This window comes from Diadema setosum, chromosome 21 (genome assembly GCF_964275005.1).
Source record: "Diadema setosum chromosome 21, eeDiaSeto1, whole genome shotgun sequence".
In the NCBI taxonomy this organism is placed as follows: Eukaryota; Metazoa; Echinodermata; class Echinoidea; order Diadematoida; family Diadematidae; genus Diadema; species Diadema setosum.
The window spans coordinates 20,075,773-20,094,361 of record NC_092705.1 but is presented as its reverse complement, the minus strand read 5'-3'; the positions used below and the strand labels follow the sequence as shown (position 1 = coordinate 20,094,361).

At 38.5% G+C, this 18,589-nt stretch overlaps 1 protein-coding gene across 1 annotated transcript; it reads right to left on the bottom strand.

Annotated features, from left to right (window-relative positions):
• Positions 1-331: 331 nt before the first annotated feature.
• LOC140244380 (uncharacterized) lies at positions 332-17,525 on the bottom strand. The gene is made up of 8 exons (XM_072324019.1): positions 16,645-17,525; positions 15,947-16,005; positions 14,359-14,442; positions 12,804-12,877; positions 11,938-12,021; positions 8,564-8,625; positions 7,524-7,573; positions 332-566 (listed from the first exon to the last, which is right to left on the bottom strand). Exons 1-8 carry the CDS (start codon positions 17,523-17,525, stop codon positions 421-423), a joined length of 1,440 nt encoding a protein of 479 aa, XP_072180120.1. The 3' UTR covers positions 332-420.
• Between the last annotated feature and the right edge of the window lie 1,064 nt (positions 17,526-18,589).

Here is an 18,589-nt window from a genome sequence, read left to right as displayed (position 1 = left end):
CACCAGTGCAGTCAGTGTCAAGACAAAAATATTCAAAACAATTATCAACCATTGCAAACGATTGACAAATTGCCCTACATCGACGTAAATAAGCACTGAATTGATCAGTGTTTTAGTAGTAGCCATGATAAAAAATCATGGGCGTACATACTCGAGCAGGATTCGAACCTACGACCTCCTGATCACCGGACAGGCTTATCTCCACTAGACCACCGAGCTTTCGCCCGACAGCAAGTGTTGGTTTTACGTCGATGTAGGGCAATTTGTCAATCAGTTGCAATGAAAACATCTCGACGGAAGAATTTGTTGAATTTGAATTATCAACCAGTTATCATTTCAAGAAACTACTTTTTATGCATCATTGATACACTGTGGAAATAAATACCATCCGATAAAACACAGGCTACAATGACAGTGTATTCACATCAAAAGTTCAGTGACCTCACTAACATCCCCATTGGTTAGTTCTAGCATCTTCTGTAGCTTGGCAGGGTCTTTGTCTGGGAACATCTCCTGGAGAGACTGAAGTTCTTGGCTGTAACGTACATCAGGGCCACCTGAAGACACTGCATGAAAGAAGAAACAAAAGACCCATATTATTAGGTCTATCACTCACCTTCATAGCACATTTCACCTTCATGCAGCTACTTGTTTTCAAGAAGATGAAAATGGTGAAAAAAAAAATGATAGATAAAAAATTGATCCAAATGCTGAATAGCTCTTAACACCTACAGTAGCTGGTTCAGTTAAGGACCAACCAACTTGTTCAAATTTTCTTTCCTACATGTACACTTAGTTGGGTAGTGGCACGTGTATTGATACAAGACCATTGATAGGTTCATTGGTCAACGTACAAGTAGTAGTGGATGGTTTAAAATGCTGCAGTTTCACCCCGTCTCCTTTACACCACAACATCCACTATCATGCATACCAGATGTACAAATGTAATTTCACCACGCTTTTGTTCTACTCGATCTTTCAAATACTTGGTGCTGGTGGACTGGTCTGTAAATGCAAACTACAAAAGCACTTTGACTTTTCAGTCATCTCAACTGAGCCAAGCTCAGCTTTCCATTTGGCATTTCATACAAGAGTATTTTTAGCTTTGGGAAGGGTATAAAGGAGGTTATAGGATTTGCTACATTGACATCAAATCCCTTATAGTCTGGGTGCCAAAGCCACTTTTTGGGCCTAACCTTGCTTTGCCATCCACCCAATGCTTTTAGATGGTTTTACCCTATTTCGGGGGTGCTGAATCCGAATCTGGATGATGCAACCCTTCCATCCTTGAGGGTTTTGAGATATTCAAGATGGCCGCCAAAATGGCCGCCATAACCAGAAATTCCCACGTATTTCCTTCTAGACGGTGAGATATTAAAAACAATTGATGGTTTTACCCTATTTCGAGGGTGCTGATTCCGAATCTGGATGATGCAACTCTTGCATCCTTGAGGGTTTTGAGATATTCAAGATGGCCGCCAAAACCGAAAATTCCCACGTATTTCCTTCTAAATGGTGTGAAATTGAAAATAATTGATGATTCTCCCTATTTAGAAGGTGCTGAATCCGAATCTGGATGATGCAACTCATGCATCCTTGAAGTTTTTGAGATATTCAAGATGGCCGCCAAAATGGCCGCCAATTAAAACCGGAAATTCCCATTATTTCCTTCTAAATGGTGAGAAATTGAAAACAAATGATTGATCTACCCTATTTCTAGGGTGTTGAATCCGAGTCTGGATGATGCAAACCTTGCATCCTTGAGGGTATTGAGATATTCAAGATGGCCACCGAAATGGCCGCCAAAATGGCTGCCAAAATGGCCGCCGATTAAAACTGGAAATTTCTATGTATTAGCTTTTAAATGGTGAGAAATAGAAAACAATTGATGGTTTTACCCTATTTCGAGGGTGCTGAATCCGAATCTGGATGATGCACCTCGAGATAGTCAAGATGGCCACCAAAATGGCCGCCGAAACGGAAACTCTAATGTATTTCCTTCTTATAAATGGTGAAAAATTGATAACAATTGATGGCATTACCCCATTTTTTTGTTTTTTGACTGAAAGATTTCAGGTTTTCGTCAATGGCACAGCTTGAACTTGCTGTATACACAGTGAAACCAGCTCTATCGGATATCTTTGAGTTGGTACGATACAAGGGTGCCAGCAATGAACCCTTCAAGACTACAGATGCGGTTGAATAATTGCAAGATTACACTGTTTCCTCTACATATAATGGATAAGTTTTGAACACTAACAATTAATGGACAAGACATGTTCATCTAAATCATATTGTGATAGTGAGGTAGAGAAGTGTACTGAAATTACCCAACATTACCTGTCTTAATCCATGAGCAGTTTTAATCTCTTCATCCATGAACACTCAAATTGGTTATTTGGTTTATATTGGTGGTCTTGATGACATTGTTGAAGACACGAGTGGGACATTTTTATAGTTATGCTTCAATTTTTTCTAGTTATGCTTCAATTTTTTCTTCAATATGATTTAACATTATGTATATGGATATAAATATATATATATATATATATATATATATATATATACAGTGTATATATACACACTCACCAAAAAAAGAAAGTAAACACTTTTTCGAAGTCATATTTCTCATAGAAGATTTTTATAAAAATCAATATATTATATACCATGTTAAAGATAATTACATTGGTTATTAAGCTAATATGTTAATTAAAAGGAAAATTTTACGCATGAGTGAGCACATTCGTTTTTGTCCTCCAAAGCACAAAATCAAAAATTGCAAAAATTGACATGATCTCTTTCATTTGCAAAATGCCCTTCACGATAACATTGACAACAAAAGACCAGTTTTACACAATGAGAGACATGAATTGAATAGGAAAAATAAGTTTTTGTTCTTTTTATCTCTTTACAAACTCTAAGAAAAACAAAGTGGAAAACTAAAGGGGAAAAATAAGAACTTTCTGTCAAGTCAAATTTCAAATGACATAGGGAATGATAAGCATAAAGATGATTAAATAAACTGAATTTCTTCACTTATTTCTTTTATTCTAGTGATTTAAGAGTCCATGTGACAATTTCAAGAACTAAACATTTACAATTTCTTAATTTGAAAAAAGCTCAAATTTCTACCATTTTTGTTAATTTTTAATTTCTCTTCTCTATTCATTTGAATTTAGATTTGACATAAGATGCTTTATTTTCGTCCATTATTTTTAGCCTTCATTGATCTTTTGGGCTTTAGAGATATCACAGAGATCAAAGGTTTATTTTTGCAACTTAATTCATGTTTCTTTGTGTGTGAAATTTGTTGTTTGTTCTTATTGTTCCATGGAAGAGGACATACACATGAATGACAACTTGTTCAGTTTTGCAATTTTTACTTTTGTGCCCTGGAAGAGATAAACAATAGTGTTCACTTATGCGTAAAGTTTCCCATTTTGTTGACCTACCAGGTTGATAGCCAATTAAATTACCTTCAATATGATATACAATACATTAGCTTTCAGCCAAATATTCTATGAGAAATCTAAACATGAAAAAGCGTTTACTTTCTTTTTTTGCTGAGTGTATATATATATATATATAATCTATTACAAACACACACCAATAATGCACACGAGGGGACGGACAAATCACACGCCGTGAAAAAAAAAAAAACTGAATAAAAAAACAAACGACAACATGGAAGGTAATACTTGATAATCCAGTACTTACGAATATCATAATCGCGCAGAGTGCTTTTGAAATTACCCTTATTGATATCTACTATAGTGGTCATGGATGCAACCATTTCAAATGAGCTAATCAGAATATGCGACAAGTTTCATAAGAATACAAGGCGAGACTCGTCAGAATACAAGACAAGTTTCAACACCAAATACCAACATGCCATAATTTAATTTTACTCTATTGATAGACGAAAGGATTAACTTCACATCTGTGGAGCCATATTATTGGCGACCACAAGCATTATCTTATAACAATTATGCATAAAGACATTTTCAGTCGTATCTTTCTTTGTGTTTGTACGTTTCAGTATGATGTCAATATCACTTCTTCTTTTTTCCCAGTACGTGTTAAAGTTCCGTTTGAGACATATCAGAATATCTCAGCATATTACAATACCATTGTGACAGTCATTTTGGATGTCAATAACTTTTGGCTGATTTGACAAATTCGCTCAACTGAGTTGAATTTAAGAATACGAATTATTGCTTTTCACCCTGCATGGGTTTAATCCCCCGCTTCGCGTTAGAGCACAATACTTCACCATTTCAGTATAAGAAAATGTTAAGGAGTTTCCGTTGATACAGGACATTTATAGATGTCCGAAAACCTTCAAAAACCTTCAGCACCCTCGAAATAGGGTAAGACCATCAATTTATTTTAAAATTTTTACCATTAAGAAGAATATATTAACATCGGAATTTCTGCCACTTATTTTGGCTGTCATCTTGGACGTCTAAAAACCCTAAAGAATGGACGAATTTCAACAACCAAGTTTCGAGGGTGCTGAATAGGGCCTAAAATTTACCAATTTTTGACAGTTATTTTGGCGGTCATCTTGGACATCTCAAAACCCTTAAAAAAGAAATAGAGTAAAACCGCCAATTGTTTTCAATTTTACACCATTTAGAAGGTAATATAGGGCTTACATGGAAATTTTCGTTTTTGACGGCCATTTAGGGGCCATTCTGGCGGCCATCTTTATCATCTCAAAACCCTCAAGGAAGTAAGAGCTGTATCCTGGAGCTTCAAATTCAGCAAACTCAAAATAGTGTAAAACCACCAACTGTTGTACATTTTACACCATTTAAAAGGAAATAGGGGGTCTACATATGAATTTCTGTTTTGGGCGGTCATTTTTGGCAACCATCTTTATCATCTCAAAACCCTTAAGGATGCAAGAGTTGTATCCTGAGCTTCGGATCCAGCACACTCAAAATAAGATAAAAACCACCAATTGCTTTCAAATTGTCACCATTTAGAAGGAAATACATGGGAACTTCCATTTTGGGCGGCCATTTTAACGGCCATATTGAATATCTCAAAATCGTCAACAATGCAGGAGTTGCACCATCTAGATTCTGATTCAGCACCCTCGAAATAGGGTAAAACCATCAATTGTTTTCAATTTCTCACCATTTAGAAGGAAATACGAGGGAATTTTCGGTTTTGGTAGCCATTTTGGCGGCCATCTTGAAAATCTCAAAATCCTCAAGGATGCAAGAGTTGCATCATCCAGATTCGGATTCAGCACCCTCGAAATAGGGGAAAACCATCAATTGTTTTCTACATCTCACCATTTAGAAGGAGATACGTGGGAATTTCCGGTTTTAATTGGCGGCCATTTTGGCGGCCATCTTGAATATCTCAAAAACTTCATGGATGCAAGTGTTGCAACATTCAGATTCGGATTCAGCACCCTCGAAATAGGGTAAAACCATCAATTGTTTTTAATTTCTCAACATTTAGAAGGAAATACATGGGAATTTCCAGTTTTAATTGGCGGCCATTTTGGCGGCCATCTTGAATATCTCAAAAACTTCATGGATGCAAATGTTGCAACATTCAGATTCGGATTCAGCACCCTCGAAATAGGGTAAAACCATCAATTGTTTTTAATTTCTCAACATTTAGAAGGAAATACATGGGAATTTCCAGTTTTAATTGGCGGCCATTTTGGCGGCTTTCTTGAATATCTCAAAACCCTCAAGGATGCAAGAGTTGCATCATCCAGATTCGGATTCAGCACCCTCGAAATAGGGTAAAACCATCAATTGTTTTCAATATCTCACCATTTAGAAGGAAATACGTGGGAATTTCCGGTTTTGGCGGCCATTTTGGCGGCCATCTTGAATATCTCAAAACCCTCAAGGATGGAAGAGTTGCATCATCCAGATTCGGATTCAGCACCCCCGAAATAGGGCAAAACCATCAAAAAACATTGGGTGGACGGTAAAACAAGGTTCAGCCTCTGGCACCCAGACTATAACCATACAAACAGGTCCCATCATATTTACATGTCTCTGCTGATGACATGCTAAATAAAAATTCCATACCACATGAAATATTCAAAGTATTATTCCTGCATGTTTCAGCTGCTTTGTAATTCATTTCCAACAAGCAAGCTTGATTTCCGTAAGATACAGGTGGTTGTAATCAAAGCTCATTTAATCTTTATTTCAGCTAGCACAATGATCCTTTGATATGCACTGGTTTGCTGCACTCACATCTGTACTATTTCTTTGATGATATTGTCACACACGATAACTTACTGCTTAAGTCAAGAGTCATCTGTTTCAGTGAAATAGCTAGCTGAAGCAATTCTATCACCATTTACTAGGACACAAGAGTCAAAATGGCATAACAGATACAATGTACCATTAAATTTGTTATGCAGTAGTAAAATGTTGGCCTAATTAGCTTTACTTGCAATGTTCCTTGTTCTGTGAAGTTTAGTGACATGCTAATTATGAAAAGGTTGTGTTCACATCTATGTCTGGTTGGCCTTGTCCTTATATGCCTATCTCTGGGGTGGAGGAGCAAATTCTGTAAAAATGTCTCCTACAATTCCATGGGATCAAGCAATCTTTGGATCTCACAGCAGTCTGATTGAGTAACTAGCTGTCAACAGGCACGAAGAGGATTGGCAAACCACACAGGAAACAATACTGTGAGGTTTCCCATGTTTCGCAATTATTTTACAACAGACTTCCTACATTTGCCACCCTATAATACCATACCCCCCACCCACTCCCCCCCCCCCAAAAAAAAAGTGCATAGCTCATGTCATAAATTTTAATGCTATGACAAATTGAAAAAAATAAAACATACCTAACATACATACAGACAACCTTACAGAGTAAACTGCAGTATAATGTACAGGTACATTGTATTTAACATTTTCTGTGCAACCAGGGATCTGCTGTGTGAGACAATAAAAGCCTTGTAAAAATATGTATCCTTCAAAAACAGGTGATGTTTAACATAATGGTCCAAATTCACAAAGGTGGTTTAAACCATGGTACAACTTTAGACCATGGTCTAAAATAAGCATGAAATGGGCGTACCTTTGACATCAGTTGTCACATGACATCTGTTGGCATACATAATCTGTCAATCCTATCTATGCAAAAGAAATATGCATAAACCATGGTTTAAATTTAAAGCACCTTTGTGAATTTGGGTGTATAGGCGTTTTCACATCAGCTCGATGTTTTGAAATAGCGCCCTATTTTCTGACTTGAGAAATTAACCCGATCACGAAATAGCGCGCTATTTGATAATGTGAATACAAATTAGCGCGCTAATTGATCGAGAAAATTTCTCGAGTCCAACTCGGGGAATTTCCGAAATACTGTAGCAGGATAATTAATGCGAACTAGCGTGCTATTTGATAATGTTCGGGCTGATGTGAACAGGAAATGAAATAGCGCGCTAATTTGCGATCGCAAAAAAAATCTCGAGCTTGGATTTTTATCGAGCTGATGTGAAAACGCCCTATGTGATTACATTACCTGGACATGCTGACTTGTCTTCCAGTCTCTTGAAGAAATCTTCATTAGTTCTGTTATGTGCAGAATTTTACAAATACATGTGTTAAATGGAAACCATGCAAAGAAGTAAATGAATGAAGTTACTGTAAAGCAAGATATTTTCAAGGCATGAAATTTTCGCAAATTGGAGCCGACTGCCTCTTTTGCTGCATGAAATTTTTGAAATCAGGTGTTTGTTAGAAGAAATTGCATGCTATTATTGTATGTTGCTACAGCTAGAACACCTAAATTGTGTGAGGAATATCTTGTAACATTTGTCTTATCACTGATACCCTTTAAAGGTATTAGCCCACATTTGTAAACCTGCAGCAATTGGTCTCATAGTTAGTATGGAGTTTGGGTATGATTGCAGTAACACCTGTGCAAAATTTCGTTCCAATTAGTCCATTACTTTCATAAAAATAAATGAAAATGCACCGTAATCCGTACGCATGCGTATAACGCTCACTAGCTCCGGTCCACGTACGTGTTACATGTACAATGTACGTAGCTATGGCCCGCGCTCGTAATTCGATTTTGGGTCGGGTTGACCCGGTTTGAAAATTGATTTTAAAACGATGATTTTCTCTCTTTTATCGAATGGTATCTAGACAAAGAGCGACAGGTGAGGTATGTTACTGTTATAACTTGTACTTGAAGTCATATTGGACCTGTTTTATGCAGTTTTGATTTTCGTGGGTTTGCAAATGTGGGCTAGTACCTTTAAGCACAACAAAATAAGAAACAACCCATTTTCAGGATAGGCACACAGCTTCTTATTGTTTGTTTTTGCTACATGTTTCTTTCGTTTGTTTTAAAGAACAAAACATAAATAATGCAAAACTAGGAGTATGAGTAAATGGAAGAAATGTGATTTTCAACAAAACCTCAGTAAAGAAAACAAAGAATATGTGTAAGCTAAATCCTCTCTCTATATGGCACATTCACTGCTTGAGTCATTTATCATGTAATGTTCATCCACACCATCCACAAAGCAGCATTGCAGGTTGTACTGCCATTACCTTGCATGATCGTGACGGGACCTTGCTGCTCTCTCTTCGCTCAGACGCTGGTTTTTCTTTGTCTGGAATATTTTGGATTCAGACAAGAGTTCAAATAGAAATTTAAAGAGCCTACAGCATTGTGGTGTACATAGACAGATTGATAAGTGGAGGTAAGCACACGGTTCATGGTCATTAATTTGAAAGAAATACATATGCTGTGTATACTAAACATTGAAAAAAAAGTCCAAATTGAACATTGAAAAACATGTGACCCTCCTGTAAGTCCAAACAGAGTATAACTAAAGGGCTTTTTACACTTGCAAATTTTTGCTTAGTCCCGTACCAACGGTGGGGCTAAGGGGGAGCCTTAGCCCCACCGTTGGTACCGGACTTTCCTTAGCCCACTTTCTGTTTACACTTGTGTTTGCGAAAGTGGGCTAGCCCCACCGATAATCCCATACTATCTGGCCCTGCAAAATAGCAGGGTTAGCACCGCAATTGCGGTGCCAAGCAAGCGAGTGTAAACAGAACGAAAAATAATCCTGGGCTAAGCGACGGAGATGAAGTCAGACCCCCCACTGACCAATCAGAAACGAGGTAATCAAGTGCTGCCGGTGCGCGCGTGTACTTGTACAGTGCACAGCGTAATCATGAATATTCATGTGGTTTGGAAAGTACGGGGCTGAGAAATATGAGTGTAAAAAGGTCAGTTTTCTCCTTAGCCCAGGACAAGAGCTTAGTACGGGATTTATAAGCCAGTTCGGAGTTCCACTTTGCGCATGAGCAGAAACAAGGTCATTCGGACCAACAGGCATGTTGGTTTTTAAATTTACTGGGATAAGCATCTGTCATGTAATGATTATTCATGTAATCCTTATAAATACCGCTTGCCAGCACATTCACCTGACAGCAAAAGTGGTATTTGGCAATATCAATAGAAAGAGATTGTCAATACATCCAATGCAAAATAATGAAATGGATGCTTTCTCAAGTGTGAATTGACAGATCATTCTGCTCATCTGGTCTACGCAAGTTTATTCTTTGTTTGAACGGGATTGATGAATCCCATAAATTGTTACATAAAGCTTATGCATTATGTCGCTCTGAAAACGAGTGAAGTGCCTCTAACCAACTGAGAAAAAAGAAAGGTCATTCGTACCAATGTGCCCACGAGCTAACTCCGAACTGGCTTATTGGCGAGTGTAAAAAGCTGAAAAAATTGGTCCGGGACTAACGATAATCCTGGGTCAGAGAAAGTACGGGGTTAAGAAACACAAGTGTAAAAAGGGCTTAACTGTCCACAGCTTGGCATTTGAGGATCATTCATTAAGATACAGTCTGTCGCCTACAAAATTTATGTTACAGGCCTACGTCACTTGACAAGCAATCTGCCAAGATCTTTACTACGTTGTGAAACATGAAGTGATGAAGTTGGCAGGCAGACATCTTAAACACAAGGGATAATTTCAAGCATCAGGCACTTAAGGGCTTTTTACACTTGTGTTCTTAACCCCGGACTTTCTCTGACCCAGGACTATCATTAGTCCCGTACCAATTTTTTCAGCTTTTTACACACACCAATTAGTCCCGTACTATCTCTTGTCCGGGGCTAAGGAGAAAACTGACCTTTTTACACTCGTATTTCTTAGCCCCGGACTTTCCCAACCACATGAATATTCATAATTACGCTGTGTACTGTACACGTACATGCACGCACCGGCAGCACTTGATTACCTCGTTTCTGATCGGTCAGTGAGGGTCGGACTTCATCTCCGTCGCTTAGCCCAGGATTATTTTTTCGTTCTGTTTACACTCACTTGCTTGGCACCGCAATTGCGGTGCTAGCACCGCAATTGCGGTGCTAACCCCTGCTATTTTGCAGGGCCAGATAGTACCGTACTATCGGTGGGGCTAGCCCACTTTGGCATAAACGAGTGTAAACAGAAAGTGGGCTAAGGATAGTCCCGTACCAACGGTGGGGCTAAGGCCCCCCCCCCCCCTTAGCCCCACCGTTGGTCCGGGGCTAAGCAAAAATTTACAAGTGTAAAAAGCCCTTTAGAGTAATCACCTATCTTGACTTTGTTCATTAAAATTAGCCTAGAATTTATATATCCCTTGGTACAAATTTTGTATAATTTTTTGCTTATCATACATCCAGTTACAGTCCTGAAGACCTGTTGTTTGATATTACACCTGGGCGCCGTTGCAAGAAAGTTGCAATCAATTGCAAATAATTGCTAATTTTGAAACAACCACTCTGATTGGCTCAGGGTCTGCCCTATTAAGAAGACATGCATGCAACAATGATTTTGATTGGCCAGTGACAATCAGTTGCAAGTTGCGTTTAAACGCAAAGTTTCTAGCAACGGGGCCCTGGTATGTTAAATCACGTTTGTTGAATCAGGGTTGATGCAGCTCTATCTAGAATTCAGAATGATATAAATTATCAAATCCCCCCCCCCCCCCAAGAAAAGAAAAGGAAAAATGATAATAAACACATAAACAAATGTACAAACAAACAAATACACAACAACAATACTTAACCCTATTCTAACTGGGCTATTTGAGACCAAGTTTTTACTGGGGGGTCAATTTGACCCCCCCCCCCCCCTTCAGATTTCAGCCACCGATCGTGCGATCGCCGCGAAATTTTGCCTTAAGATAGAGCTGGATGTTGACTACAAGATTACATGGTCATACAATAGAAAAATATTGCCTTTCTATCTTTAATAAATAAATTATGCAAATTTGTGCATGAAATCATATTTTCACCTATAACTCCATTAAAAAGACTGAAGTATTGCTAATTTTTTGTGTCAGAATTCCTCAAGACATATCAAACAATTTTCATGTAAAAAAAATAGCACAATCAGAATCAATTTCTTTTGTTTTTAATTGTTTTGCTAATTTCTTATGTATTTTATTGTTTTTTCCGTCCTTTTGTTTTCTATTGTTCTTTTGCCAACATTTGTTGTAGGCACTTTTTCAGGCTTATCTACACTAGAATTGATTAATTTCAATGGTTAAAAGTTGAAACAATCTAATTTATATCAATTTAACCAAAAAACACAATTTGCATTCAATTTGCACATAGTATGATATCATGAATTTGAGCTGTTTTCGGGTTGACATGCATATGCATAACATTACGTAAGTTCAGAACAGTGTACCCGGACGTCGCAAATTTGGTCTCAAAATATGCGGAAGACTTCAATGAAAAAAGTCGTGAAACGACGCGGCATAATCTTTGCGCGTTGCGGAATCGTGGCGCGAAACGTCGGGGGGGGGGGTCAATTTGACCCCCCCCCCGTTAGAATAGGGTTAACTTACTTAAACACACAAATAAGACAAGACATAAATCAAGCAGCTGGCTGAGATCTAAGTTGTCTGACCTGCTCTCTTGCCCTGGCTTTCTTTTCATTCAGCTCCCTTTCTTCTCTCTCCCTCTTTTCCTGCTGCCATTTTTCACGTTTTCTCTGTAAAACAAATTATCAACACAAGCCTTAGAAAAGTTTTACAATGTAGGTTTCCTTTGGTGCTTGTTATGTCATTTTCAAATAGTCATATATGAAATCACAAACAATGTAGCTGACAGTGGTCTGTAATTACCATAAGTTTAACTTAATAAGGCTTAAAAGTCTGACAGTCACTGAACACAAATTGGAAATTAAATCATGAAAAACAAGAGACCATGGGGTCTCATGCTCACATGAGTACCGCAAGTTCACCTTCCACATATTCTTGCAGACTATCATACCCAAGAAGACAGTAGCAAACTTGGGGAGCTTTAGGGGGACTTCCAGGAAGGCATGGCCTCTGTATATGCATGTTCTATGACACTGGCAATAATACAGGCTATTAAAGTTTGTAGAAAATTTGATCATGCACTTTTTAAAAGAAGATCACATGTGAAAAGTGGCCCCCAATAGGGTCCTGCCCCCCCCCCCCCCCCATGTACATTGTACATATATTACCAATGTACATGTACTTTGTATTTAATCAGAGCATTTCAGGGTTTGGGGTTCTGGGTTGCCTGGGGGCTGCCCAGTGGGACAAGGAGCCCATTTGCACAACTTAATTCGAGATATCAGCCTAGCTAAAGTACCTGCCAAATTTGGTGATAATTTGATAATTTGGCTCCAGATTTGGTCTAGAGGACTGCAATTTTATCACTAAGCAATGATAATGGTAAATACATATCCCCCTAAAATCACACACACACACACACAAAAAAAACCAAGTCAAGAGTTAAACTTACAATCTGTTCATACTTCTTGTTTCGTTGTAATTTTTCCATTTCTCTGCGTGCATCCTCCATAGATTTTGCTCCTCCTTCACATGAATTAAGAGCAAAACGTTGTAAGCTAGAGGGATCTTACTAGAGACATGACATGTGAAACAATAACAAAATAATCTAATAACACTGTAAAGAGCTACCATAATTCATTGACTTCAATGCATACATGTGATAGTTCTTTGTCAAAGCATGAACACAAACCATTGCTAATGTTATTTTCCAGTCCATACAGAAAGAGTGGTGAGCATTAGTCTTTCTTGTCTGTTCGTGACCACTGAACTCTACAAATAACTTTCAGTGTAAATCAGCAAAAGCACTTGAAAATACATTCCATGAGCTGGAGATGTTCATGTAGAGGCCCAGACAGCAACAAGCAAGGAAAGATTAACACCCTTACAAATAACTAGCTGGCCTATGGAGCCAATAGGATTTTGTGTAAATGGGGTGTCCATGACTTTCTGTGAGACACAAAATCAAGAGAATATTGTATTCTAGGCTTTTGGCATAATCTATACGCAAGTTGGTTGTGAGTGTAGTGTGCAACATTTGCTCCTGATTGCAGGACTTAGCACAACAGGCTGCCGAACATTTTTTAATGAAGGCTGACCAGCCCAAGGGGTGGATATTTTACCGACCTTCTCATAGTTCTCAAAAGGGCTCAAAATTTATCATCTGCCATATGGAATTTGCTTGCAATACATTGAAAGGGTCTACCAGGAAACTTGTCTGGTTGACACAATTTGCCAGGATAATGGGTTGTTTTGGAGTATTTTGAGATCAAATGTGGAAAATAATTTCAATTGTATGTAAACAACTTTTATTCCTGAAGTCCCCTACCCATAATAGGTAGGTAGTAATAGGTAGGTAGAATATTGCATGATGATCAGTAGTGCCCTAAAAATCATATTTTCCAACAAACGGCATGTGATTAACCTCAGACTATGTGGAAAATTGATAAATAAATGATGAATACTGTTGTGGAACAACTTATTGATCATCAATAATCGATTATAAAAGATTACACAGCAACAACGATCAGGGATGCTCCAAGATGATAGTAATTCCGACAAACCTTTTTTGCGAATATTTCACATTTTGGTTATTACCCAACTGAAATCATGTTATTTCAGCATTATTTCACACATTACAAATGCATACATATCTAAAAGAAAATTTTGACAATTCTGAAGGCATATGAGAACTCCATGTACGTCTCGGCTTAAACATTTTTGTTTTTTTCACATGAAGTCAAAAAAGGAAGAATTGTTGTATTCTTCATACTTTCAAACATTTGTTTTGAAATAACATAACAATGAGGATTGCTAAGGAGCAAAGGATTGTAAAGTCATTTGGATGCTAAATAGTTGACAAAAGATTATTTCATATGATTTTTCTTTCACAAACCAATGAAAGAGACATAAGATAATGATTTAATATGGTCTTCACTTTCAACAACAGCCTCTTCGGTATCACACTGCTCTACCAGAGGGTCATTTTTATTAACCTAGGGTTTTACCTGTGCTCTGGGCTTGTCCAGTTACAATTGTCAGTTTCTTTGAAGCTTTGTATTTCTCAAATTCTTCAAGCTCCTTGTTGGCCCCTATACATGGTGAAAAACATCAGAATCACATAGCTACATTTGTATTACGAATAGGGAACACAATATTTGGTCATGACATCCTTCCTCGATTGTCTGGCACTTGTATCAAACATGTCAATAAAAATACACTTTGATAGATTTACTTTCAAGAAGCAGTCACCTCGGATAACCTTTAAAGTGAAACAGGTGAAGTAACACCGGAAGTGCACTAAATTCAACACCAAAACCACACCCATAATGAAAGCCATGACTATTAACTGTGGAATGCAGAGATACAATGGAAACTACCATTCTTTTGGTACATTAAAAAAAAAAAATAAAACATCTATGTCATCACCTATTTCCCCATTCTCTCTTTGATGTCCCATACAACTTATTCAGTGTGAAAGAATAAACCTGGTATGCGTCTAATTTGTGTATTCACAAGAACATTTACTGGCCTAAACAACCCTTGTAAAGAGTGATGAAATGCAAGAAGAGTGACATTCATCAGGCGCTGATCCAGGAATTCCGTAAAGGGGAGGCACCTTTATAAAAATTTAAAGGGGGATCATGAGCCCCCTCATTTTTTTTTTTTTGTTTTAACAAAAAATAAAGAAGGGGTGCGCACCCGGCGGCCCCCCCGCCCCCCCCCCCCCCCCATCCGCTACTATTCATGAATGTCCATAAATGAAAGAGTCACATCCCATTTCCATGACCAAGACAGCCTGGACACAATACTTTGACAGGGTTCCATGGATTGATGACATGCATATGTATGGTATCTGTACTACTATTATGGTACATTCTCAAATGCTCAGATTTTCTGCAGTAATTTCCTCAATAATATGAAAATGTTATTTCTACTTTCAGTATGTTCTCCTTGCTGATTTTATCCTGAAAAACAATTATGAATACTACATTGTAACTTCATATACCTGTTAATAGAATATCTGTCATTAGGGCGGTGAGTTGGCTCAGTCGGCAGCGCGTCTGCCTCACGATCACGCGGCCCGGGTTCGAACCCGAGTCTGGACTGAGCAATGTTGTGTGTAAACATACCGTTCCCTCTAGCAAGAGGCAAAACACTCTGTCCCTCGGATAGGACATAAAATGGAGGTCCCGTGTATGAGAGAGTCACAGCTCATGCACGTAAAAGATCCCACTTCATTCATTCATCGCAAAGAGCAGGGTGTCTAACCCGGTGAAGTGGTCCCACCCCTCATCCAACTGGACCCCATGGAAGACCAGCTTAGTGTAGCTGAATATGGGCTATCCAGCCATCTTCACAGATGGAAAATGAACAACAACAACAACAACAAGACAACTCAGGAAAATCATATCCTTTGCATCAACAATTTCATAGCAGAAAAAAAAAAAACATTAAATGCATCTTCCTTAAGTCATCATGTTTTAAAAGACAAGAGGGCATGAATTTTTGAGAAAGAAGAAGCTGTACCTGTTTGGGTAAATATTTCCAAATCTGAAAATCAAGTCTTACCCATGATCTCATTTCTAAACTTACCACTAACAAGTTTCTCCCTCTTGCTTGCATTTGGTGCAATCTTCCTGTAACAGGCAGTTCTGAAGAGGAAGGAACAAACATGCCAAAGGCAAAGCTGGTCATTTGTTGAGATCTTCCTGCTGGTGCCATTGTCACAGGCAAGTGATTTCCTAAAAATGAACTTTTTCAATAATGATAATAATAATAATAATAAATAATAATAATAATAATTATCATTATTATTATTATCATCATTATCATTAGGTATAACAATAATTTACATGGCATACAGTGCACTCCCATTATAGCGAACACAAATATAACAAAATCCTCATTACAACGAAGTAAGAATTCAGGTATTATTCAGCTATAACAAAATTTTGATGTAATAAAGTAATGAAAGAAAAGTGCCAGTCAAGAGGACTTTATTATGTAACAGTCATCACCTCTATAACTGCCAGTGAATGCGTCTCTCTGAGCCTGATGGATGTAACGTGACAAGACAGAAAGATGCTATTAAATGCAAATATACAATAAAATCTGTACTCGTTCAAAATGTTTTTTTTTAAATAATAATAACCCCTCCACATTGAAAAACACACAACATTTATCACAAGCAAGATTCTACTGTTTCTGGGAAATATTGCGTAGATTTAAAACAAAACAAAAACTACGGAGTTTGAAAGCCAAACATTAAGAAATATCTACAGAGTGCATACTGTGAATCATCCTGTGAAGGCTGCTGTGCCACTGGTTGACTCTCCCCAGTAGCAGTACTTTGACTTCGTGTCGACCCAAGATTTGTCCTGTCTCTTCCAACTTCAGATGAATACAGTCTTCCTGCTGGATAACTGCTCGAGTCTCGGTCATCATCCATTGTTTTTCTCCTTCCCCTGTCAGCTGTGGACTTTACACTTCTTTTCTGGCACTTAGTATGTGACTCACTGGTGGTAGTGCGTATGGCTTTTCCAACACCAAATGTGTTTAACCTGTCACTTGGTACAGATCTAGTTCTATCAATCTTCCTCCTCCTCTCATAAAGGCCGGGAACTTTAGTGTCAGTGGATTGAGTAGATCCGCCTAACCTTCGTCCATTTGAGTCAACTTTCAGCGGAGATCTTTGATGACCATCGACTTCGAGCCGACCTGGCACCCTCCTGTCCACAAGTGAGTGTTTCTGTATCCTGGCTGCCAGCGAGTTTCCACAGGTGTCAGGAGCACTTGATGCCGGTTCTGCGGCGTTCTTTCTATCAACCAGATCGGAAAGTGTAATGACGTTATTCAGACTAGCACTCTGATCCTTGACACCACCTCTATCGAGCTGCGTCTTTTCATCTCTTGCTGTGGAGAATTTCGAAAGAGTTTTCTGCTTACTCGACGAGATTGCAACATCCGCATTAGGAGCTCGCCCGCGACCTCCAGCAGTTGCACAACCAGCGATACGGTTTGTTGTACGGGCCTGCGATGCGAGATGGGACGACGACGTCGCCGCTACTGAACGTACGTTGTTCCTGTTAGGCGTAGACTTTGTAATGCCACCCTTCTTTCGTGAAGGGACTTTGACCTGGGACTTCCCATCGATGGTGCGAAGTGCATTCATTGTGGTAGAATGCTTGATGACAGAGGCTAAAAATACCCCATGGTTTTCCCCCAAGAAACTGTCAGTCTCCCTGGGGAAAGAACGCCCACTGGTACACCTGTATCGGTTGGCTGTCCACCACTTTCGATTTCACCACCACTACCACCACTCGCTATTGCCGGGCGGGCCCGCGGGATCCAAGCGTTTACGCGCGGTCGCTATGAAGCTTTTATAGAACAGCTTCGTTATGTTTTCGTACCATAGCCATAGACCCCTAAAAGAGGAGAACCTTTTGGTAGTCGATCGCGTGGGAGAGGGCAGCAAACAAAAAAAAAAAAAAAAAAAAAAATGCAGGATCCGCGTCAATATCATGTTGGGAGGTGTGTAACAGAATGGAAAAAGAACAGTACTCTTGATTGCTTGTAGCTTGCAGTAGTTGCTCTCCTTACAGAAGTCATCACGTTCAGCAGTCTCATGCACCGCCGAGAAGTTACTAAAATTCATGTAGGCCTATTATAGGCCTACATGATATATATAAGTGCATTCTTATATAATATAAGTATGCACTTTCAAACGACAGGTACTAGGTCGTAGGTATATATACCAAGGTGCGTTATCAAGAGAGAGCATTCCGTAATCAGAACTAGCGCTCTCCTCACAGAAGAAGAAAAAAATTATTCCCGCAGTTCGCTCTCTCTTTCAATGTGCTAACAACACCGAATGCAATATGCTTTGAAATGGAGCAGCGAACCAAAATGCACACGCACAAGAATAAAAAAAAAAAACACACACACACACATTCATACACTCTTTTGAAGGCAAATATTAGAAAAAAAAAAAGCTGGAACACCCTCGAGTGGAATACTTCATTTGAAATACTGAAAGGTAGAGTACTGCAACATGCGCAAATGTGCGTATATTACTAACATGATTCTACGTATTACTGCAGTACTTAAATTCCATTTCATTTCGATTTGCGCATTATGAAGAGTACAGAAATACATTATTATGTTTGTAACTTTAAAATCTTTCCTAAACTTTTCTAAGTGAATTCTATATCAGTAAAAATTCGCGTTGATGAGTAT